We start from the raw sequence: 25,963 nt of genomic DNA on the forward strand, positions 1-25,963 counted from the left end.
TGAGTTCTCCCCTCAGTCTTCCCTTTTCCAAGCTAAACAGGCCCAGCTCTCTCAGCTTGTACTCATACAACAGGTGTTCCAGTCCTCTAATCATATTAGTAGCCCTCCTCTGCACTTGCTTTAGTAGTTCCATGTCCCTCTTGTACTGGGTAGCCCAGAACTGGACACAGTACTCCAGGTGTGGCTTCACCAGGGCTGAGTAGTTCATCACCATTTCCAAGTAAAAAAGAAAGGAAGAAAGCTTTAAATAAACATTTTTAGTTGGAAGTTGGGCTACTTCACTGTAGCCTTAGTATACTCAGGGAGAGAACAAGATTTGCAGATAGCAGAAATAGTTTTAAGATCAGTTCACATACCTTGAACATTAAAATTTGTTTTCAGGAACACAAGGCCTTTTCTCAAGTGAGAAACAGCTAAATTTGACTTCAAAGATAAATACCTTGAGAATAACTCTCAGGAGTCTTTTCTGACACATGTTCCTGGCAAGATCATGGAGCAGATCCTCCTGGAAACTACGTGAAGGCACATAAGGAGGTGACTGGTGACAGCCAACATAGCTTCACTAAGGGCACATCATGACTGACAAATATGGTGGTCTTCTATGGTGGGGTTACAGCATTGGAGAATAGGGGAAGAGCAATTGACATCATCTACCTGGACTTGTACAAAGCATTTGACCCTGTCCTGCAAAACATCTTTGTCTCTAAATTGGAGAAACATGGATTTGACAGATGGACCATTTAGTGGGTAAGCAATTGGCTGGGTAGCTACACGCAATCAGCTGCAGTTGACGGCTCAATGTCCAGGCTGAGACCAGTGGTAAGTGGTGCTCCTCAGGGGTCAGTACTGGGATCGGTGCTGTTTAATACCTTTGTCAGTGACATGGCAGTGGGATCTGGTGCACCATCAGCAAGTTGACAAATGACACCAAGCTCTGTGGTGAGGGTGACACTCAGAGGGAGCTGGACAGGCTTGAGGCACATGTGAATCTCATGAATTTCAGCAAGGCCAAGTGAACTTGAATGGCTGAATACATGTGTTTATGATCAAAAAAAAAAAAAAAAAAAGTGTCCTAACGCTGCCCTTAAATCTGCCATAACGTGTGTGGGTATCGCTTAATGTTAAGAAATCATTTGTTAAGAAATATTCATCTCACCCTTTTCAGTTACAAAGAACATTGCTGTTGTTATAGTAAAGAAGGTGTAATCCTGGAAGATACAAATACTCTTCTGAATTCAGAGGTAGGTTGTCAGCTAGGTAAATGCACATTTGAAGTCAATACTCAAAAATTATACTTGTTTGTTTGTTTGTTTTTTCATTCTTCGTATTCTGCAAGTACTTGTTTAACCTATTGGTGGAGCTCTATCCTGCAAACCATACAAGCAGCACATTAACATCTAAAAAGAAACAAAACACTTTGAAATTTACTATTACTTTAGAACTTTAGATATCAAAAAGTTACAGCAAAAACAAAACTAGCTAATGTGAGTAAGTATACTATACTTCAAAAACGTTTTAGAAACTTATAAAATAAAATACTAGCCAAGAAAGCAACAGAAATTTACCAAGCTGAGGCTCCAGTAGGACTCTGGAGACCTTATTTGAGCTGGAAATGCAAGGCAATATACTCAGTTAAAAGCTTCCTTCTGCTTCAGAGATTAAGACATTTTATCATCTACAGTGTCGGATTGCATTTATTTGCACTAGGAATAGTTTTTAAAAATAGTCATGCTAGTTAGAATATGCAACATTCAAAAACTTTTAAATCATCTTTATTTTGGATAATACTCAGGATTGTACAAGCACATTAAAAAGGAGTTCACAGAGCATATATAAATCACAAAAGACTGTCAACTGCTGTTTGAAATGTTTTGTTGATCAGGAGTGTTAGCATGAACGGAAATATTACAACCTAGCAATATACACACACCAAGTGTTAGATTCTGAACATAGTTTAATTTGATGTACATGTACAAGCTGATATATACATATGCTAGAAAACAAAACAAAACAAAACAAAAACAAAAAAAAAAAAAAAAAAAAAACCACAACTGTGCAATAACAAGTAGGTCTTCCCTTGCTAGAATCCATACAGAAGTTAAAGAACTAACACATCATATACAATGGGGAACAAAGACCACAATAACTATTTCAGAAAATCACTGAAGCAAGTAAGTTGCAAGGGGCCTCGTGAGATCATCTAGTCCAACTCCCCTGACTGAGAAAGTTCAGCTAGCATAGGTTATCCAGGATCAGGTCAAACTGGGTTCTAAATACCTCCATGAATGGAGACTTCACGACATCTGAGCACCCTGTTCCAGTGTTTCACTGCCCTCCTAGTAAAAAAATAAATAAAACTGCTCCTGTGTGGGCTCCTTTCCACAAGCTGCAGCTCCAGCCCAGGGCCTGCTCCTGCAGGGGCTCTCCATGGGCCGCAGCCTCCTCCAGGCCACGTCCACCTGCTCCACCAGGGGCTCCTCCACCCATGGGTGGGGCTGCGGCATGTAGATCTGCTCCATGTGGCACCCATGGGCCGCAGGGGGACAGCCTGCTCAACCAGGAGCCTCCCCACAGGCCACAGGGGAATTGCTGCTGCCTGCCTGGAGCACCTCCTGCTGCACTGACCTGGGGGACTAGAGGGCTATTTCTCATTCCTCTCTCCCAGCTGCTGTCGTACATCAGTGTTTTTTTATTTTTTTTTTTTATTTTTTTTTTTTTTTTCCCTTTGTTAAATCTGCTCTCACAGAGGCCCAAACAACACCCCTTTTCGACTTGGCTCTGGGCAGTGGCAGGTCCCTTTGGAGCCAGCTGAAACTGGCCCTCATTTAACATGGAGCAGCTGCTGGAATCTTCTCAGAGAGTTCAACCCGGCAGCCTCCTGTTACCAAAACCCTGTCATGTTATCCCTCTACAGTTCCAGTGGAACTTCATGTGTTTGTGACCATTTCTTCTTGTCCAGTCAGTTGGGCACTACTGAGATAAGTTCAGCTTCCTTCTTTTCATTCTTGCCATCAGATAGATATTTACATGTTGGTAAGATCCCCCTGAGCGTTCTCTTCTCCATGCCAAGAGCAGCCCCAGCTCTCTCAGCCTGCCTATATGAAAGACGCTACAGATCTTTAGCCATCTTTGTAGCCCTGCAGCACACTTGTTGCAGCAATTGTGCAACTTTCCTGGGCTGAGGAACCCCACAACTAAAGAGCACTGCAGCCTCACCAGTGTTGAGCAGATTTTAAAATGCTAGCAGTGCTCTGCCTAGTGGAGCCTATGACCTTTTTTTTTTTTTTTTCTGAAAGTACATACTGCTGCCTCTTCATCACCTTTCCTACCATAGGCTTTCACTGCAGAGCTGTTTTCCAGGTGGTCGGCCTGTATTGTATGTACAAGTATACATACACTTGAAACTGTTCCTCCCTCAGTGCAGGATTTTACCTTCCCTTCATTTAACTTCATGTTTCTGTATATTCATTTCTCCAGCTTGTCATAATACCTCTGGATGGCCCTTGATACTTCTGTAGTATCTGTGATGTTGCTGAGAGTACACTCTAATCCCATTATCTGGGACAGTTTTTTCAATCCACAACACCATCTAAATACCAATACAGACCTTGTCAGCTCATCTGTGACATTTACCTCTATTTAGTAAAACCTTTAACATGCTATCTACCACTTTGTCTATTTATTTGGAGAGAGAATTGAATGTTTTTATAATGCAAGGTAAATGAGTAAAATGAGTAAATCTACCCAGCTCTATGCATTTTATCTCCCTTCTATCTATTGTGTTGGTCTTCCTAACTAGCCCACGTTATCTTTAGCAAGTCAAAAGTTAAATTCTAAGTTGCAACAGCCTTTAACCTTAACTGTAACTTTACACCACAGCAATACTTCCTTCCTTATCCACCCAAATAGCCACCCCAATAGGAACTAAGAGCAACTAAGAGCGTTAATAACTTCCTCAGAAGAGGAAGGTCCTGTTGCTCTGCCTGACAAATTTTGTAATACACCCAAACATGATAACCAGTATAAACTAAACTATAATCTCACATCTCAAGTCAGACCAAGAGAAGAAAGTTTGCCAGCTTAGCTACCATACTACACATCTTTACTACTAAGTGATTTCCTATACCTCACATGGAGAAACTCAGCAGGAAAACAAATTTGAAGTTTTAGGCCATATTCCCAAACTTTGAAGATCACTAGATCTTTCAAGGGAAGTTAGCCACCTCACTGTAAGTCCAGTCATAAGGCAGCTGTGTTATCAGGAGTTTTTCAACAAGAGAAAGCCTAACTTCAATTGTTTTGAATTGTCTTCCACCACTTTTCTCCTCTGTCTTAAAAACATGAAGTCTTGTGCTTTAGGGTTGTATAGTCTTCTTCTGCTCAAACCTCCTCTCCCCCTCTCCCTTTGAACAGCTCTATCTGAATAACTCTGCAGGATTCTCTTGAGCTGTCTACTTACATCTGCCTAGTTTAAGCACTACATTTGGAGACTCAAATGAAATATGACTCATTTGTTACAAAACTTCATTCTAGTACTTGTTTGAAGTTTTGATAGTCAATAAGAAGTTATGTAAACAGAGAAGATGGGTACACATGACTACATAAAAGTGGCATGCACTACCAGTGTACAAGATAATTGGTTTACATTAGCTAAAACAAGTGCAGAGAATATCTTGCTTATTAAAACAACCCAGTCAATATTGAATGATATTTCAGTAGAAGGCAATGCAGTTTAATACCCAGTAAGAGTGGCTAAGTCACATCTGTCATGTGAAACAGAAACAGCTTCAGTACACAGTACACAAGTCAACAGGATAATTAAAGCCATGTTTTATTGCTTCTAATGTTGGTATACTTATTTGTTTTCCAGCTTTTTGTTTCTTTGACTCCTAGGCTTCTTAACTCACTCGCATACAAATGACACAGCATACACAGAAGTTTAAGAAAATAGGTTTTATTTTCAAAATTTATAGAAAAAGTGTTGACATTCCCTAAAGAAAGAAGCTTGACAGCAACTTTCTGTATATATTATATATTTCAAATAGAAACTAATGCATTTAAGTTAACAAACACTATGCTGTCAAATGCACCTACCTATAACTATTTACAGTTTTCTACAAATACTAAGAAGTGAATTAATGCCATTAGGATAACATGTAAAAATATTTAAAACATGTCCATACTTGCAAACTCCCAAGTGTATCTACAGTCAGAATCCATACTTGAAGTAAAGGCCCAGGCAATGTGCACATAAAAATAATCCCCATTTTAAACATTGACAGTTCCCTTTAACATACTAAGTTCCACATTTTCTCCCACTAGAGTTCCTCCCTTAGGTATTACTGTATAGGCAGGGAAAATGTGACTCACAGTCAGTCCCATTCAGCTCATTTTTGCCATTTTTTGATTGGAATATTCTACTTTGTTTCACTTCAACATTCAAAATTAAACTAGAAATATATGGACTTTTTTGGATATACAGAATGTAATACTAAATATCACATTCAGCAAATTAAAGAATGTGATACACATTCATAAATAAAGTTCAAGAATTAAATATTATCTTTTATATTTTATGTTGTACAAGAACTTTGGTATAAGTGTCTTAACAGTGCTTACTCTTATTGGCTTCTTTTGAAACTCCCTGATTTGCTCACAATTTATGTGTGTATAGCAGTCACCATTTCTGAATCCTTTTGTGTCAGGGCTGGACTTGTTTGTGGAGGCTTATACAAAAGTACTGCCATGATCACAAAGATGATTGTGATGATTTTGCAAGCAGCACCTGAATGCAAAGAACAGAAGAGTCCTTCAGTGTTGAGACAAAACCATTTCACCTATTCATAAAGTTTCACACTGCAAGATTTCAACTGCATTTTTAATTGATACTACAAATTTCAATGTGTTTTAGATGAGCAAAGGGCAGGTATAGTCAGCATTTCAACTGACTTTAGACCTCTCATCTGCCTGTTGGTTCTTGCTTGCAGCAGTTGCTATTGCCATTACTTCAGTTCTATATTTCTTCACCCCATTCTAGCCTAAAGTGCAAGTCTTCCTTATTTCTTGCTTCACTGTTCTTTGTTGCATCAGTATTCTATTTTCCTCAAGCTAGAACTGCCCATGTACAACAGGCCTGGTAAGTATTCTTCCTCAGCTATCTTAAGAAGTTATTCATTTCAATTTCAATAACATTTCATAAGTTATTCATATTCAACACCAGTGGTGCTGACTGGTGTTTTGACCAACTATGGGTGGGATTACATTCTATCACTGAAATATGCCTGAGAGATACTGAAACCTGAAGTTGAGACTTTTTATTTTTTAGTTTAAAGATTAGATGCTAGTCGTTCAGTTTACACACTTTAAGTACCTTAATTACCAGAAGATATGACAACTGCATTTATCACGATTGTACACTTAGCCTGTATTCCCTCCCCCAGACATAAACTTGAAAGGAGCAGCTTGTTAGACAAGTTGGGAAAAAAATTCTCTACTGTTCAGAGATATTTTCATATTGTTAATTGAATAAAAAGAAGTTAAATATGACAAGAGTGAGTTCCTCTTATACCTTAATTTGTAAACGGACCAAAATAGTTAAGACTGAAATGTGTGCACTAAAAGCCCTTAAATTCAGTAAAGTGTGACAATAAAAAAAAAAGACTTGAAAAGTAAAACAATTCTGTATTATGGTTAAATTTTTGTATATGCTTCCCCCAATATTTTGCTTTTTCTGTTTAGGAAAAACAAAAGTTTGTTGCTGATGCTTTTTTCTTTAAAGACCACTACTAAGACAACAAAAGCTGAATGTTGTTTTAAAACAATTCCTTCTAGCAGTCAAGGTCAGCATATTATCCTGTACATGTATTTAATATAAAGAAGTCACTTACTTATGCCCATCAGCAGATATGCCATTCTTTCATTGTCATACACCCAACAGGCTCCTTTAGTTTTACATTCATCAATATCCCACAGAGTACAGCTGTTATCTATTGCAACACCAAACAAAATTGGTCCAGGGATAGTGCCTAAGAAAACAGGGTAACATGTTGAAATGTTTGGAATGGTCTTACCCAATCTTAATGCATAGTGTGAAATGTCAAGCTGGTGGGGAAGATAAAGTGGGAGAGCAACACGCTAAAGGTACATGTAAGTAAGCCCCATGACTTCAGTTAAAATACTTGTATTAGTTACATAGCAAACACCTCTTCAACTGACCTCAGTGAATAAGTAGGATGCACAGAATTTGTTATATATACAGCTCAAAGCAATTTTCAAAGACTTCACTTTTCATAATTTTCATTGGAAAAATGTAATTAGAATTAGGGGATAGAACAGGTAATTACTGAAGTAGGATTTTAACTGAAGGAAAAGAAAGTCCCTTTGTGTAACACACTAACTTGTTCCAAGTGCAGAGGAACAAAACAATATATAATCAAACACATTAATATAACATTTTCCCATTACTCTGATGTAGCCAAGCTTCTAGGAAAAAATTAATGTAGAATGAATATCATTTAATATTATTCCTGCTTAGAATTCACTATATTTGTGTTATTTTTATCACAACAATGCTTTATAAATCACAAGTGGTTTGCATCCAGTTTTATTATACACTTGAGGTACATCACTGCATGTCTACCTAACCTGCTCAAGGACTAAGCTGTTCTTGAGGAAACATGCAGCTATGTCATCACTACAAATCCTCTCTCTAGGGTCCCTGCATGATCCATTAAGTCTATAGCATAAATATCAGTAGTAATGTTGTTAGGTGCTGCCTTCTTTAACTACAGTCGCTGCAGGCAGTTCAAGTTCTTAGTAAAATTTCCATCAACCTTTAGAGTGTGCTTCCTTTTGGAGAAAGTGTCAGAAGGTGCCTTTTGCTGAAAGAATGACATTTACTGACATTTTGTTCTTGCATATATATATATATATATATAACAACAAGAAAGGCTAAAATGAACAAGCATACCTATTTAAAACAAATTTGAATTCTGATAGCATTTGCCTTCTAATAAGTGCATTTTCTAAGCCAACAAAAGGCTGCTACACACCCCTCTGAAAGCTTCTTAATACATGTTGAAGTCTAGAAAAATGTCAAAAGGAGATTGAGAAACAGGAGTTTCAAGTCATACCTAGTAGTCGTAGAAATACTGACTGTACTCCAAGAGCAAATGAACGCTGTTTATCTGGCACACATCTGTAAACAAGATGCAATTTAATACAGAAAACAAGTTTTAACTGTTTCATTTCTCAGCTATATTCCTCAGTGAATATCTTTTAGCTTAATATATTCTTTTTCCAGGGTTTTTAGAAATCCTGTGTGCAGAACAAATAACTAAAGGACTTCAAGAGATTCTTTGACCAATGAATATTATATATATAAATATAAAAGCTATTCCTACAAGAGGTTAAAGGAACTGAAATTAAACTAGCTTAACAAAACAAACTAATCAAAAATCTAGCTTACTAACAGCACCCTGATACACTGTTGAACATCTTTTCAATAGAACAACCAAGGATTTAAGGATTTAAGGCCCGTGCCAGAGAGTTAATCCTGAGCTATTGTACCTGAAGAAGCAATACATAATTGAGTCTAGGCTACAGCACAACACCCTTATAACATTTACATAGGCCAAAAGTGATTAATTATAAGGTTGGGTGACTATCTTATAGAAGTCAATATTATTTCTAATATAAAACTAGTAGATTTTACCTCCTACCCATTTCTTTCAGATATTTCCTTAGCAGCAAACATTTTATCCTGGTAATGTCTTAAAGAAACTACACAAAGATTAACACAACTTGATCTACATCTTTTATACAACTTCTTTTATACAACTAAGCTTCTGCAGCATTTTGTTTACTCAGAGTGTAGGATGTATATTGAAGTACTTCATCTAAAATGAGCAGTTAGCACCTGCCACTGTTAGGATTCCCTTACCATAAAGGCAAACACAGGTAAGAGAATGAGCAGTCTTACATAGTGTGGGTGTTTAGTTCTAGCACTTGAATATGTCAGAAACACCTAGATTTACACTTCAGCGCATACAGAATAAGTTTGCTGAAGAGATAGAATATGCTAGAGTCATTTAACTCACATTTAGCTATTTAAATTTTTTCAAAATTTAAACTGCTTTACAGTCCTCTCATCAGAAACTGTTTCATTGTTTCAGTTTATATAAAGATTCCAAATTACAAATGTTACTGCTTAGAATTAACAGAATAAAATTGTCAGCTCAATTCTGAAGATCATGTAAAATTTCTGTAGCCAGACTAACAGGATAAATTCTTAAGCTCAGGTTTACACCAACCCTAAACAGGAGATTACTACAAAGTACAGTTGCAGAATATCATTCCTCATCCCACCCCAAAACTTGACAAGAAAATAACAGCTTCCCCTCACCCAAGCATCATGTGACGAGTATACATGTCTATTCATCATGAATATTTTCTCTCCACAAATATTGGAAGTGTAAGTCACATTTCAACGTAAAGTGAAACAGCTCCACTTCCACTAAAAAAGTGTATCTAGCTTTCATGCATATGAATGTTAGAGTGTTAGGGATCTGAAAAGCAGCCAAGCCAGCAGTTAAACACATACATGCTGTCAGGTTTTATATTAGTGACTGTCATTGAATCCCCCTATTACAACATTAATGATAGGTAGTCTACAGTTCCTGTCAGAGTACAATTTTACACATCAGAACCCAATTAGAGAGTCAATTTAGAATTAAGTACCTATTGACTTTTATTAGGTTATTGGTAAAATTTGAAAAACTGGAACTACATACACACGGTAGTTGAATACTTTCTTCATCCAAGCATGTGGCACATTTACTGTGTTCTTTTCAACAAAGCAGCCAAAAGTGTGGTCTCATGAAAATGGGAGCTTTTAACTTTTGCTAAAAGTTGGAAAAGGTTATTTTTATGGATTCAAACAGTATCTGCTAAGCAAATGTAACTATAGAGATAGGAAACAATGACATGATTATACTCTGCTTCAAATACTGCCTGCTTTATCCACAAAATACTACAACAGGAAATCCTCTTGCACATTGGTTTGAATCCGTACTCAAAAATGAAATCATTTAGATTTCACTGATCGGAGTTTTCACTAAAATGCTTTTTTCCTGAGCCCAAAAACTTACCTGAGAATGGCCACAGTTGTTGGAGTAACAGCCATAAATGTAAAAACAACAGCAAAAAAGAAGAAGATCAGAAATAAAGGTAAAACTGTGCATTGTGTTGGACATTTTCCAGGTATAGCTTCATAGAGAATGTCTTCTGAACCATTTTCTATTTTCAGCTTCCCAATACAGGAACAGTTGTAGTAAGCCTATAAATAATTTGTAAAACAAAATTTAGCTTTAAGAACGAAGAGTGGCAGTAACATTGTAGATGTTCAGTATGTCTGCATCCCATGGAATACAAGGAAAATAAACTTATTTCACAGTATGGGAAACAGTCTGCTTTCTCATGATCAGATAAAAGGTAACCCTCATTTTTAAAACCAGTTCAGCACAACTTGACTGATCCAGCTCACGTGAGCAGCAACTATTTGTGTGTTTTTTTTTTTTTTGATATAAAAAGTGACAGTTTTTTGAGTAACAAGTTTTGAGACAAAACACGAAAGGCATAAAACTAAAGGAGATCCTGCAGCTAGAGCCACAGTCATATGTAATACATGACATTATGCAAGACCAGCAAAATAAAACTTGAAAAGCTAGCTTTCACACTCAAATCTTACTATCCATCAGTGAAGGGAATCAGCAGCAAACATTGTTTATAATTAGGAAAGGGCAAGCTTTAGAGTCTCCAAACCTAGTTTTATTTTTGCATATAATTGTGAAAATGACTTTCAAACAAAATCTCCTCACAGATATTATAAACACTATGTACAGTGTCACAGGTTAGTGTCCTTTTTTTCTTTCCCCAGGTGAAAGAAATGTTTCATTTGCAGTGTTTCACTTCTAAATAAAGTATTGTCAAAATCTGCAGTTCCCTTACAACAAACTATCTCTAACATGGTTTTCAAAAACTTTTCCCAGTACTGACGTTAGCTGTTGTTAACTGTTACCTTATTTATTAAACAAAGCTGCTGGTTATTTCTATACAATTGAAAAATTTTACTCCAAGCAACTTTAACTACAAAAACTTGTTACACTAAAACAGTGTTCACTCTTTAGATTTAAATCTACTTATGCCACTATTTCCTCAAGCCTCACTCTTCAGGCTTCGTAAAAATTATCCAGTTACAGTGGGAGAACAAACTAAAAACTGCAACAGTCCTCATTCTTCTGAGTTTTTAGAAAGTCTCAGATCATCTGTCTCTATAGTCTTGGTTATAAACAAGCTGGTTTTCACAGCAGGCTGTACTTGACAAGAAAAGAGAAGATATCTACTCAAAAACTTAAGTGGTAAAGAACAGAAGTAATGAGTTGCTTTTGTAAGGATGTGAACAAATGGGATAGTTCCAGGTTCTCCATTTAAATCCACTCTGTTTTAAAACAAAGTATAATTCAAAGTGTTCAGTTATTTGCCAGAAAGTAGTCACCCACCATCATCCTTTTCTTGCCTACGTTTTAAAGACTTATCTGCCTACAATGCTGCTAAAGAGTTTCTTGTGCTAGTAGAGACAAGCGCAAAAGAGACAAGCACAAAAGACTCAATTCTGGGAAGTCTAGATAATATCCACGACTTTCATGGCTTTGGCTTACCACATTCATGGCATACCACCAGAGCAAACTGACATTCAGGGATGCAGACACACACAAACAGATTGCCATGCATACAATAGACGTTATATTATGCTTAAAGATCAAGGTAAGTACTGCTGCTTAATGTCAAAGCAGTAGCTGATTTCTATTTTTCTGACTGCCAATTTTATTCAAAGTAAATTCAGGTTTGATGTGTTTTCAGAATAGAAAGTTTAGTAGCAGTGACACTGCACAAGTAAGAAGCATATCAACATTCATCCTACTGACAAATATTTGCTTCCAATGCACATTAACTTTTCCTGTAGTAATTACCACTTAGTTTCAGAAATACTGTGATTTACCAGCATACTAGGGGAAGAACACTTTCCACATTTAATACTTTTTGTATGAAACAAAAACAGACCAGGTCAGCTACCTGCATAAGATAAAGTACCTTTTTCATGTTGGTAAGAAGAGATGATGTACATCCTGCATAACATGGGGAAAAGTACTGGACTTTATCTCTGCCACAAACTGGGTAGTACGTAGAACGCAAGCATTTGCAGTTAGCATTACATGGTGCTGTTAAGTTATGTAGCATGCCTGTTCTGGAAGGTAAATAGGCTTTTTAATAAAAAATAGCAGTTATGTAAATAAGCAATACAGTATTTATAGGATAATGAATCACAAAATATTTAGTTCAGATTATTTATGCACATAATTGTTCAAAAACAAACCAATATTCCTAGTAGCTACATACAGCTATAGGGGAAATTCCTATTTATTCTGCATGTAGCTGTTTTGTGCTATTATTACTTTCATAGGTTATTTCTCCAAAATACATTCACAAAACAGATGAAAACTCCATGTCTCAACTGAGTTCTTCTACTGTCTCCACTATCCCACATACATATTAAAATTGAATAAATTGAGTTGTAAGGTCTTAAAAATGCAGCAAGATTAAACCCAGTATTTGGTGATGTTTATTCTATTAATTAAATTTCAAGTTTTGTTGTTGTTTTGGATTCAAGTCGAGTTGCAAACCCATTGCATTTCTACAACCTTTAACCCTGTTGTGCAGGCATCTACATCATTCCAGAACCCAGATGACTGCATACAGTAAATACAGAACCATTCTTGATTTATGCATTTTGTTTTCAGTACAACCATACTATGTCCTATATTTGAAGCAGTCCCAATATATTGTCAATATATTGTTAATATAAAGTCAACTTGAGATGTGGGAAGACATTATGTCTTAAGGCATAATTGGAGAAAATAAAAACACTTGATTTTCTAATAGTGGTGCACATAATAAGCACAAAAGCTTCATGGGCTAGAATTTCAGTCAGCTGAAAACAGTCAACTGAAAACAGGATTCTGAGAGTCAGTAGCTGAAATATTGTTCTGTAATCTGAATGTTTCAGATTCATTACCTCAAAGTTAGGATACTTTGAGAGAATTTAACACGGTAATAAAAACTAAGAGCAGAAATATTTTTTCCAGGAATTAAGCTGATTAGTTACACTGCATTCAAACTGCATATGGAGTATTAGGGACATCATATCTACTTATGTACTCAGTTTTATAACAGCACAGTTGAGCCCTACCATTGTCACATTAGATCATTCTTCAGATAGGGAAGAATCAAGAGCCAGTTTGCTCTGGTTTAAAGCATCCCAGTACACCATAAGTAAATTCACAAATAACTTACTAATCACTGGTTTCTCCATACATTGCCTTATCAGTCAAGCCTAGAAATACTTGATCAATTGAATGACAACATATGACCTCTGTCCACATGTGCAGAGGTCTCAATTCTCTGACATAAAAAGGGGACTGAAACTTGAAGTACTCTCAGAGAAAAATTAGAATACAGAAGAAGTAGTTTCATGTACCTAGGTTCTTATGAAATGGAAATTCTTGTTCTTTTTTTTTTTCCCCTGGAGAAACACAGCACTATAAGGAAGTAAAAGTCTTTAAAAGCTCTACAGATTGTGTGTTCTGTAATAGAAAACAAAACAAAGTCCCATAGATGTGTGGGAATGAACAGAAATAAGTTTCTGTTCTTTCACGTTTGAGGAAATACTAGATAAACAAGTGTGGCAAAAACACTTCCTTGAAGCACATACTAGATTAAACCATACGTGTTCATTCTGCTTAGTCTAATTTAATAGCACAACTTATCACAGTTAACACTGAGGGCTATTAAAGGAATACACTTTGTTCATTAACATTGGAGCTCAGAAATAATCCAACATTCATGTGCTTCTGCTACTAAACATAAAAATGCTCCCTCATTACCACCACCAAGCTATTTTTCAATAGAAATGGAATGTTTGCCATAAAGGATTTCTTCAAAGTCTCCACAAAAGTTCATCTACATCAATTGCCAAGCCAACTCTCAAACACCCTCAAAATTTATTCTTTCAGAATCATTTGTTCAGTAACATATGTTATTTAATATAAGCTATTTCTATGTAAACTATTGTATGAACTTGGCTATTGTTCCACAAGCTTTTAATTTTTTTTATTTTTTATTTTTAACTACTACTACATATTTCAGCTGCTTATTCCTTCATGGAAAGGAAGTTCAGAACTAGCACTGTATTAGTGTTACTCGATCTGATGGAGGTCTTGTCTCAAAAGAACTAAAATTAAGTGTAACAGTGAATTAGATAAAACTGAATAATTGTTGATAATAGATACTGAGTGGATAGTTATTTCAGGATTGGTTAATGCTAAATTGTTGTAAAAGGTCTACAACAAGACAGTTGCAACTACATAACTGCTAAGGTTATGCAAAACTTAAACCAAATTAACTGCACTTAACTTAAGATGAAAATCAATTCAGCTGTACCTTCTGCTAGTTGATCATTAACAGTGGACATACAATATGATTATGTATTGTTCACAGTATATATGTATTAGTCACAATATGAATAGTTTCATATTCTATTTCCTGGACAACCTCTTCAATGATCAGCAATATATTGATTATTTTGATTATTTTGCTCAATATGTAACTATAAAAACTTTCCGCAAGTTTACATCCTAGTTTTCACAGATCTGAAGTGTCTACAACAACCTTCCTGCTAGCATTTTTTCATACCCTAAATCAATGCCATGTTTTAAGTGTCAGCGTATTCAAAGGCCTGTGATGACATTTGTTATGGCAAGTTGTAAGGATATAATCTAAATGAGTAATAACTTAGGCTTTCAATGTGTATTTTTTTCCCCTCCAGTCACCAGTGTGAAGTTTATTTTATTCAGTCTGCCATCTAGATCAAGTATAAAGGAGTGATGAAGTATAGTTTCTTCATCTTTCTATAAAGATGAAGCATAAAGGTAATAGCACTAAATTTCTACTCTGTCATCAAAGTTTTACCTGACTTCCCTGGGACCAATCCTTTAAAAAGCTTAAAAAGTTTGCAGAAACAAGGGATACACTTTAAGATGCCTTTTAAGATATTTTTGCCATATACACATACAGCAGGTTTTACTCATCAGGACAGTGCGTAACTCTGATAAAGGCATGATCAACATATAGCATGCCATGATGGCTTAAGGAACATGCTGTGCAGAGTTTAAGCAAAATGTATCCTCTTAAGAAATACAAAAGCAACTGTTGCAGAATCAGAAGCCTGACATTCAATCACTACTGCCTTCAAGGCCTCTGAATTTCTGACCTGTTAACCTAAAGTTATGAGTTAGAGTTTTCATATCTACCTAAAAGAGAAACATTAAAAATACCTGGTCAGTCTTTCACATCACTCTTTGCTATTATGTGGGGGAAAAAAAAAAAAAGAAATATCCCTGTTATGTTTATGTGACCTAAGAATACTGGTAACTTTTATATCCTATAAAATGTGTATTTAATTGCCTCTGAGTAAGATCTGATTCTTCTGTACTATTCTATTATTATATGCTCATTTAAAATTAGTTAATAAAAAGCCTGATAATATCAAGTGAAGAAACCATATAAGCCTAACTGTTGATTAGAAGTTTGCCATTTTTTGCTAGAATTATTACCCACATGCATTTGTTTTAGACACATCAAAACCAATTCCACTGTCTATCCCCTATTCTTCTACATCTTTATGGTGCATTTTATAGTATTGCACCTGAAAGATAGAAAGATCCTCTTCCCCCATTCCACTTGGGTGAAAACGCTTTTGGACTTTCTGGAACAGAGCAGTTTCTACCTTTGTAGAAGTTCTATGGTGACCTAACCTTTTTCTAAAATGGGGGATTTGGGTAGACAATATTTAAATATTGAGAAGTTGCACAGCACACTACTCATGCTCTGCTATGAGCCATCTTGGAAATATTTTGCACATCTTCTGGCTCTTTGGCATATCCTCAAGCAGCTGGAGTTGCCTCTGTGTTATGAATTCAGGGAGTAACTGACCACTTGTCAGTTTTGACACGGCTAGCCCTCTTTTTCCTGTGTTTAAGTATTGCTCATTTTACAGAAGTGTTAAGACTATAAGAGAATTTAAACCTTACAATTTTACAGTTAATTCCTTAATAGGGCATAATACATTTTATATAATATACTGCCTATGCTGGTGATAGCATCATGTGCATTTGATGCTGAAGGATTATTAGAATTGCATTCTCTTAAAACATACTTCTGAGGAAAATTATTTTTAATCTTGCTTCATTTTTTACTCACTTTTTCTACTGCCACACTTGTTTCCAGAGTAAGCTTTATTCACAGGAACAGGAAGAACATTCATCCTAGAGTTCTGCTATTATGATTTGTATAAAGATCTAGAAACAAGTGATTAACTGTGTTCTCATTACTGATGAGAAATGTATTCTTCAGGGGATAGAGAAGTATATATTTTTAAAGAGTCCTCCTTATACATGCTAATCAAATATTTTGAGTCATTTCTCTTAACCATGTTATTCTACCCATTTCATTATTCTGCTTCAGTCACCAAGCTATATTGCCTTTGCATAACATGTCTGCCTCTCACTTCAGATATTAGATATTACAATAACTTTGTTTTCCTAGGGAAGAGCTTGCAAACTGAATATTATTTAAGTTGTAGTGCCCCTCACTTCTCACTCATGAAGCTGCTGCAGACAGATTCCTTTCAGAAAAGAGCTGCCTAGATTGTAAAAGTTGAGTAATAAAACAATACACAAAAGACTTATTACTGTTTTAAAGAAACAGAAAACTAGTTCTAATTTATACCATTTCTACTACAAGTAGACTCGCTACAGAAGCGGGTACCCATCCCTTCACCCTTCCTGTTCCACAAGGACCAGGAATGCTTAGAACATTTTAAGTGCAATGTATCCTTACATTCTCTTAGTCATCTATTTCATGCTAAGTCCAAGAACGAGGTTTTAGAGTTTGTTGTTTTTGTTTTTTTTTAAATAAAACTTCCATTTTCCTACATCAAGGCAAAGTGATATGACATTTTAGAGGTTTTGTATTCTGTGACATAACTTACTTATTTTAAGCATTAACACTAACCCCAAGAGTGCATTAAAATATATTTACCCATCATATGTTTCAGAGACACCTGCGAAAGGTTCATTCCCACACTTAGCAAATAAAAACACTGTGTTTAACAGTAGAGCCACTGAACAAGTGCCTATCATGAACTTGATTATGTTTTTGCAATCCATTTTGCATTTGGATACCAAGATGCCACTTATGACTTGGCCTAGTGCTGCTGCTGGAACTAATACAAGCCCTAGAGAAAAACAAGACACCAGCAATTACACAAGAATGCAAGACATAATTAGTGAAGTACTTCAGAAAGCAGTTTCATGTTAAGTAAAAAAAAAATCACAATACTTACCTGCCTCTTAAGATGCAGCCCATATGATGTCATTTTCAAACCATCCTACCAGAACCTCTCAGCATGAGTAATTTAATAGTTTCACTGAAAGTCATTTCTCCTACCCTTACATTACTTTTAGTCTTTGCAGAAGTTCAGCTTGACAGTGTAATTTATAGATGTACAAAATCAAAGTTCTACACAGCAAATCTAGATTACTTAACTGTAATGCATTCTGTGCAGAAATCTCTGAACACCAGTAGGCTGCTTTATGAAAATAGAAAATTCTAATTCATGGCTTCTTAGTATTTTTCACATCCATCTTTTGTTACACATTTGTGCTATAAACTTTTTATAATAAGAATTATGTTCTGTTATTACAACAGACAGCACAAGACAATGAAGTCTTAAGTTTCTACAGAAACTTGATATAAGTTCAAGACCTAGGTGGGCCAGTTTTGCTGAATTAATCGATATGTACAAAAAAAAACAATTCATCAATGTAATTTGCACTGAGCTGAGATCACTAGTTTTACAGACACTTCTGTTACAGTCAGAGAACTGAGTCACATAGTCAAAAGAGTTTAAGTAGTTAATAGTCATTTAACTAACTAGTCTGTATGTTATCAACATTAGTTCAGGTGCAGCTGGCTTTCAACATTAGCACAGGCATTTCTTTAAAACTGTACATTGGATTAATACTATCAGTATTTAATTAAAATAAATTAAAACAAGGTCTAAAGGAAAAACTGAACATTGTTTCTCACAGCACTGCTAATGATGTTTAACAGTTGAGCATGCATTCCAATTTATTTTTACGTAAAACTTGCAGATACTTTGTTCTGAATCAATGACCAAGTAGCAATAGTACTAATTATCTAGTACTATCCAGAGAAGGAGTACAAAGTCTCTCCTAAACACATTGTTGTTGGGCAAAGAGCAGTTCAACTACCATGTTTTTAAATTGCAGCACTCTACAGCTGAAGTAATGTAGCAAGATGTTCCAGAACTAAGTCTGACACATTGCAAGTATTCATTTGCCTTTCTGCCTTGATCTTGTTGCTGTCCTTTAGAAATAACTGTATCATTTACTCATGTGATCCCACCTAATACCTCTTTCATGTTATTGCATTTATTTCTGCAATGATCAGCTTTTCATAGCCTTCCATTTTCTACCTATTTAAATATTATGATAAAGCAGTTAAGGAAAACAAAAAAAAAAAAAAAGCAAACAAGAAAACCCACAACACATTACCTCCAAGAGTTGCTGAAAAACTTGATGTCTTTCCAAACTGATTTTCTATGAACTTTGGTAGAAATGTGGCAAAGCCAGTGGCAACTAATGCTTCTGAAGAACTAGCTATTATTAGACTCATAAGTACTGGATTCTTCAACAGAATCTATGGAGGAAGCATGGAGAAAGATTAGCAAAACACTCAGGAAATTTCATTGTTGTACCCCGTAAACTAAATGCCACTTTAAAGCAGATACTTTCATGAACTTCACTAATATGCTTTTCAAGCTTTAAAAATCTCATGCATCAACAAAATGAAGTAATATGTAGTTCTCAGCAGCACTGGAGACTTCGCTGTTGCATGAAGAAGCAGTTGCCTTTATAAAGACTTACATAAAGTCTGAAAAAGAGTCTCATTCTCCAAACACTATCAGTTTTAGTAAATTCCAGATTTTCTTACCAAAAGAGCAACAGGAAAGTCTTTAAAATTCTTTCCAATATTCTTGGTTTCAACAAGTGCCTCACTTCCATCATTGTGGGTTTCAGAGATTTTTTCAGCCTGTATTTTTGCTGTTCCTACAAAAGTGCATATTTATTGACAAAGAAATTCTAAATAACAATGTTCATAGGCTTAAAATCAGAAAAAAAAAACATTACAATATTACAAAATTTCCATGGGAAAGACAGCTTGGACACCTCAAGACTTCTGGAATATTGTATTGGTACTGATCTATAAGAAGATCAATGCATTATTACTGTGGGGAAAAAAAGAATGGCTGTAGGAATCATACTTCCATTTGAGAGCCTTAGCTGTATTAAGAGATTATCAGGGTATCCTAAGAGTTTCAGACTGCCCTGAAGGCCGTTCAATATTTTATCCTCACATTCCCCCTAGTTCCCTGTTTCACTGTTCCTTGTCCTCCATCATTTCTCCTTCCACATAATGAGTAGTAAGTAAGTTGCTTTAGATGGATGCTTTTCCAAGAGACTCTGCCTGAACAGGAAATGTATTGAAAGTATTATTTTTAAACAGACTGCTCTGGTATATTTTGATTCATGTTTATTAATAATTCTACCCATAGCCATAACACAATAGCCAAGACTACAATGCAAGAGTTAAGTCTATAGGTGTTACCTGTGATTCTTGGTGCTAACTCCATAGCTTTAAACACAGTCCTGGAAGTCTAGCTGCAAGCATCTTTCAAACTTTGACCATCAGTTTCCACACTCTACCTGTTTCCAGTCCTACTGTACATATTCCCCCTGCCCCATCAGTACTTTTCAGAGCCTCCCTCTGGCCAATTCCTCTCATTTTAAAAGGCCACATATTGGAAACTATATATATATATATATATATATATATAAAATCAGGTTTTAGCCAAAATATATAAAGAAAAGAATCAAAGAGGAATAAAAACAAAACTCAAAATGACACCAAATAAGCACATTATTTACCTGGCAAGTATTTCGGAAAGCATGAAAATGGTATTATCAGAAACCAAATTGCAAAAAAGCATGCAAGGAATGCTATCCACCATGCCCCAAGCCAGCGTGGGTCATCTTGGTCTATCTGTGTACTGGAAAAATAATTTGCAAAGAGCAGGCTTACAATTTGTGAACTCATGCCAGTAATTTCAAATGTCAGCGAGCTGGAATTATTTTTTTAATAGACATGACAAAAGTCTTTGAATACTGTAATTTTCTTTTCTTCTAAATGTATTCAATCTCTTATTTGTTGAAAAAGTAGTAAGCATATTAATCAGCTCTGTTATAACATTGCATTCTACCAAATACAGCTTTACAATTAATTGTTCAAACTCATTCTGATTTGAAGACCACTATTTGGTCTTGTTTTTAAGATCCTGTAGCATATTAAAGCATTGACAAAGGCTTTTAAGAGACAATCTTGACAATCACTAAGTTGTATGAGGGCCAATACAGAAAATACAGGATATGAAAGTATAACTAATGCTTATTACTCATGTAGTCCAGACGGTTTTACAATGCAAAGTGTTACTTCCTGAATAGGAGACTATTTGTCAACTGATATATTTTCTAGAAAACTATCCCCCCCGTATAGAAATAGCGGCACTCTCTCTTACATCAAGTTCATGAAAATGCAGCATCTTCCAAACAAAATCATTTCTCCTCATGTGAAGAAAATTCTTAAAATCTTCAACTAATTAGCAAATGAAAAAGAAAAAAAGAATTCTCACCTTTCTGGGATCTGGATATCAATGTAAACATTAAGTAGCTGTCCTCCTAAGACATAGCCAATAGCAGGCCCCAGCAGTGACATGGCATAGCCAATTCCTAGAAGAGAAAAAAAACATTATTTACCATACATATTTAAAGCCTTCTTTTAAAGAAATCCCTAGATCTTATTGATCTTATTAATGTTTATAAATTCCTTAAGTGTGGGAGGCAGAGATCTTGCCAACCTCTTCTCAGTGGTTTGTGGAGACAGGACAAGGGGTAACGGCCACAAGGTAGAGCACAGGAAGTTCTGCACCAACATGTGAAAGAACTTTCTCCACAGTGAGGGTGACAAAGCTGGACAGGCTGCCCAGGGAGGTTGTGGAATCTCCTTCTCTGGAAATATTCAAGGCCTATCTGGACACCTACCTGGAAAACCTGCTCTAGGGCTTCTGCTTTGGCAGGGGATTTGGGCCTAATGTTATCTTGAGGTCCCTTCCAACCCCTACAATTCTGTGATTCTATGAATTCTGTGAAATCAACTTCAGACCAAATGCTTTCGAGAAATCAGCTTGTTCTTTCAGTGTCATTACTTAGGGTATAGTGTGCAGAAGACCGTTTGTACCTGTATATCAACATGAAAATTAGCAGCTCTCATTAAAAGCTGCAACTCTGAGATGCAGCATAGACACTTCACTGACATATTTGCACATTATTAGATTGCCTTTTGTAGATTAAATCATAGGCACAAAATATGGAAAAACTTTCTGAACTAAAACTGTTACAAGCATCAGTTGTCAGTAGTACATGCATGCAATCTTTAAGAGTCTACATATTTAGGTGTAGTTTGAGTGTTAAGAGTTTTTTTTGTTGGTGTTTGTTTTTTTTTTTTTTTTTTAAGATCTGCCAAGATGAGAACAACACTGTTGACAGAAGTAATATCTGCCACTTGAGTTTGCAGAGGACTCAATCATGTGCACTTCAGTTTACTGATGTGAGCCTAAAAATATAAAATCAGAGCTCTTAACTGCTTCTAGAGAAGAAAAAAGTTGCAGCTGTAAGTACTTGCTACTGAAGAACACTCTTAGGCCTATACATTTTTCTGTTTCAGTACATGATTTTCTTTATGTCACAATAGTCTCTTTGGCTCAGATCTGTAGCATGTTAGTACTGATGGCAGGACTGTCTGCAGATAGATGCTTGCAAGTAGCAGTCAGCTAGAGCTATCTAAATAAATGGTAAGACTTTATTGCCTATATTTTATGCATTTGCCCAGGTTGAAGAACCTAGATTTTCCAGTTTTTTCTATAGTGCTAGTTTTAGGAATATTTAGCACTATTGCAGTCTATTTAGACAGCAGAAAGTAATAGCAGGTAAGGGTAGAAGAGCACACTTGCACACCAGTAAGTCAGAATAAATATGGAGTTGATGTATCCCATTTTCTGTATTTTCAAAATAACAACATACTCACAGGACCACTCTGAATTTAAGTTCACATTCATCCTGCAGAATATCAGACTTCAATTAAAAGGCATTTATTTCCTCTTACAGACCATTCAGTTTAAATTATCATTTGAAACCACATAACTGTTCACCAGTTCTACATGTAAATGTCTCAGTTAAGCAAGCAGAAAACAGTCTTCATGAAGACAACCATTTTCAGAAGGCAATGAAAATAACAGTTCATGAATTGCAAAGTTTTAGTCAAAGATGCTATCACCTATTTACAGTTACTAACAGAAACTTTTAGGGTTTTTTGTTTTGGCTTTTTGTGATGCAAGAAGGTTTGTGTAAGACAGCAACACAATATACTTTAAATCCTTGGTACATTGCATTAGAGTTAAAAAAGAATTACAGTCAAAGCATAGCTTTCCGTCCACTCCTTATCTATTTTTGATGCATCATCCAGAGTACACTGTTGTCCTAAATTCAGCATTTGTCCAAAGATTGTACAAGAATCAAATTATTGTACAACCTATTACGTTTTATTTCTCTATACTTAGCAAAGTCTTGACTTTTCAGGTCATTTCTTGATCCCCTAATCATGTAGACAGTTTTATTTTCTGTTTCATTTATTTCAAATATTTCAAGCTGAAAATTTCAATTTTGCCTCCTTAGATATCGATTTAGAGTCTGGAAAACAACCCAGACATCTAAGATGTTTTAAATTCCTTCTGGGAGTTTTCAGTACAGCCGATATACTTCTACCAGTTTATATGTGAAATGGCGAAAGTACTGACCATCTTCATATCCATTGAAAACACCCTAAAAATTCAACCAATTAGGCAGGGAAAATGCATATAACACAGAATGCTGATTGGAAGCATTAAAAACTATAAGTAATTAGTATTCCTTCATTTTCTAACAGCCCCACAGTAAGACATAAATCCATTTTCCATGTTTCTAGGCAATCCTTTAACTTTCCCTTGTACTTTCAGGTAGAGAAGCATACTTCCATTATTTCCTCCTTAAATGCCAATTTTTTTGTGACTAGAGGGCTGCATTGATCTCATGATGTACAGGAGTGTCCCTACAGACAGGGATGCCCATTGTTAGAAGACAACCAAATGAAGCATAAAGGAAGGTATGGCTATTGGGCTGATAAACAGTAGCTTTCATTACCTACAAGAACAGAATGCAAGTTTTACTCAAAATTCTTGTTGTTTGTAGCCAAGCTGTATTAACCACTTTGATTAATCACTTTCAGTTGCTGATAGGAAACATCAGGAGAGGTGCAAAGTGACCTTATGGTATCTATGGTAACTATTGGTATCTAAAGTAACTACTGAAGAAATTTCACACTTACTGAATACTATCAGTTACGTATTACAGAACTATTTTATGCATATAAGCAAAAATTGAAAAAAGATTTGAGGAGTATATAGAAGAATTTGTAAGATAGTGTAGTCTATGATCTACACAGACAGCGTGTTATAAACAGCTTTTTAAAACTTACCTATATAAAGAGAAGACTTGTGCTTTGGGACACTATCATCAATAAAAGCTGTCCCCAAAGTATACAGTGGCGTTCCTCCAACTCCCAGCAGCAGCTGTCCCAGTATAAAGACATAAAGGTAGTTCGAAAGTGAAGACTTTGTGTTGGCACTGCAGGTGAAGTTTGTAGAGCTTGTTCCTGAAATTTGGCATGTATCTGAATGACAGAAACACAAAACCTTTAAAATTGTTACCCAACTGAAGATAGATATGTATGTGTTCTACATGTACATATCTACTAAATATTAACTAAAATATTCTGCACTATTAATGCTAGGCTCCCATTTTAGTTTTCACCCCTGCTAAAGAGTCCTATATGACACCACCCAAGACTTCCATGACATAGTGCCCTCTGAAAGAAATACAATTATGGCTTGGTTTTTGTTTCTATTCCTTGAAGAAAATATGGATGAAATAGCCTATTAAAATACTTCAGCTTTTTCAAAGTATTATTGACCTTATGTATGCAAAAAATACCAAATGGTTATTCAAGAGTTACTTCATGAACATTCTTTGGAAACAGACATTTTTTTGTTCTTGTACTTCATAAAGGTTCTACGGAGCACTAACAGCAACCTCCATTTTGAAGTGACAGAGGAAATAGTGGCCTGAAAAACAGGAGGAAAGTTGGACTGTTGGAGAGGAAAAACAGCAGTGAGAATCATAAGTGAAAGTCTTCCCTTCTCATACCCTGCTTTTGAAAAAGGACTTCCCTGGAAAAAGCACACCCCACGCAAACCACCATGCCTCTGTCTCTATATGCACATATACAGACAAAAGAGGGAATCAAAAGGCAGAACAGCCTAAGGTTGCATCCACTCCTGTAATGTTTGACTTTATGAGGAGAGAATCAAAAAAGGAAGAAATGAAGTCAGGGGGTATGTTTTCTCTTTCCCCCCTCCTTGCTATCACTGCACTTTTAGTAGCACATTTCTTTCCAAGCTGCTATGAAGAACAGTGTACAACCCTGAGGAAGAAAGATAATATACCTGTCAGTTCAGTGAAACTGAAACAAGCCATCCTGAGGAACAAAAACTATCTCCAGATCAGGTAATTAGACCAATCAATGCTTTGGGTTCACAAAACAAAGATCAAGAAAAAGCTTGCCATGCAGTTTGCTTAACTAGAAGGCTACTTGGGTGTTGTCATAAATGCATCCCTGGGGTTTATCATAACTTTCTCCAGAAAGAACAGCATCATAGTTTGATAAAACAAGAGGAAATGGCCTTAAATTGCACCACAGGAGGTTTAGGGTGGTATTAGAAAAAAATTTATTCACTAAAAGGGTTGTGAAGTATTGGAACAGACCGCCCAAGGAAGCAGTTGAGTCACCATCCTTGGAGGTCTTCCAAAAGCATGTAGAAGTAGAGCTTAGTTACATGATTTAATGCTGGGCTTGGCCATGCTAGGTTAAACATTGAACTAGATCATAGAAGTCTTTTCTGACCTGAATGATTCTATAATAGTGATAGCAGAGTCATGTACCACACAATCAGTAAATCAGGGCTACTGTACAAAAAGTGGCCAACATAGAGTCATGGAATACCTCACTTCAAGAGGAGTCAATATTTTCCTTCCTTCTATTTAGGAAGGATCTTCATTTTAATGTTGAAGTCATATAAGGAACATTATGAAGTAATGTTCTCAAAACTTTAATTCTGGAGTAGATTTTCCATTTAGTGTCAATTCAGTTAACAAATTTTCTACAGAAAACAGCAATGCTGAAATCTTAAATCAAGTTCACTTTGTACTATTATTATGCACAGCATCTAAAATTAATTATCACAAGACACCACGTTCCACAATAGTTTGTTAACCATGTTCATGTGCAGCATATATAACCACAAACGTGTTCTATACATTTTAACCTTAAATGCCCATTAGGTCAGTCTAAAACAGCACCTAACTACTTATTTAGTGTCATATATAAGCATCTTGTTAATATACATATCTGAAAACAAGCAACTGTGCAAGGAAATGGCATGAATTTTATTAGGTGAAAAGAAAGATACAGCCCAGTTTGAGATCTAGGGACAGCCACA

At 35.8% G+C, this 25,963-nt stretch overlaps 1 protein-coding gene across 1 annotated transcript in view; it reads right to left on the reverse strand.

The window, feature by feature from the left end:
* Positions 1 to 5,660: 5,660 nt before the first annotated feature.
* Positions 5,661 to 25,963, reverse strand: part of SLCO4C1 (solute carrier organic anion transporter family member 4C1) — a 31,240-nt gene continuing 10,937 nt past the window's right edge. The window contains exons 3-13 of the mRNA XM_032206314.1: positions 23,884 to 24,078; positions 20,948 to 21,044; positions 20,187 to 20,308; positions 19,192 to 19,307; positions 18,753 to 18,897; positions 17,215 to 17,410; positions 12,151 to 12,304; positions 10,149 to 10,336; positions 8,133 to 8,197; positions 6,888 to 7,025; positions 5,661 to 5,785 (exon numbers count right to left, since the gene is read on the reverse strand). Coding sequence (XP_032062205.1) covers positions 5,661 to 5,785; positions 6,888 to 7,025; positions 8,133 to 8,197; positions 10,149 to 10,336; positions 12,151 to 12,304; positions 17,215 to 17,410; positions 18,753 to 18,897; positions 19,192 to 19,307; positions 20,187 to 20,308; positions 20,948 to 21,044; positions 23,884 to 24,078 — 1,541 coding nt within the window. The remainder of the gene's footprint in view (positions 5,786 to 6,887; positions 7,026 to 8,132; positions 8,198 to 10,148; positions 10,337 to 12,150; positions 12,305 to 17,214; positions 17,411 to 18,752; positions 18,898 to 19,191; positions 19,308 to 20,186; positions 20,309 to 20,947; positions 21,045 to 23,883; positions 24,079 to 25,963) is intronic.

The sequence above is a fragment of the Aythya fuligula genome, chromosome Z (assembly GCF_009819795.1).
Source record: "Aythya fuligula isolate bAytFul2 chromosome Z, bAytFul2.pri, whole genome shotgun sequence".
Lineage (NCBI taxonomy): Eukaryota > Metazoa > Chordata > Aves > Anseriformes > Anatidae > Aythya > Aythya fuligula.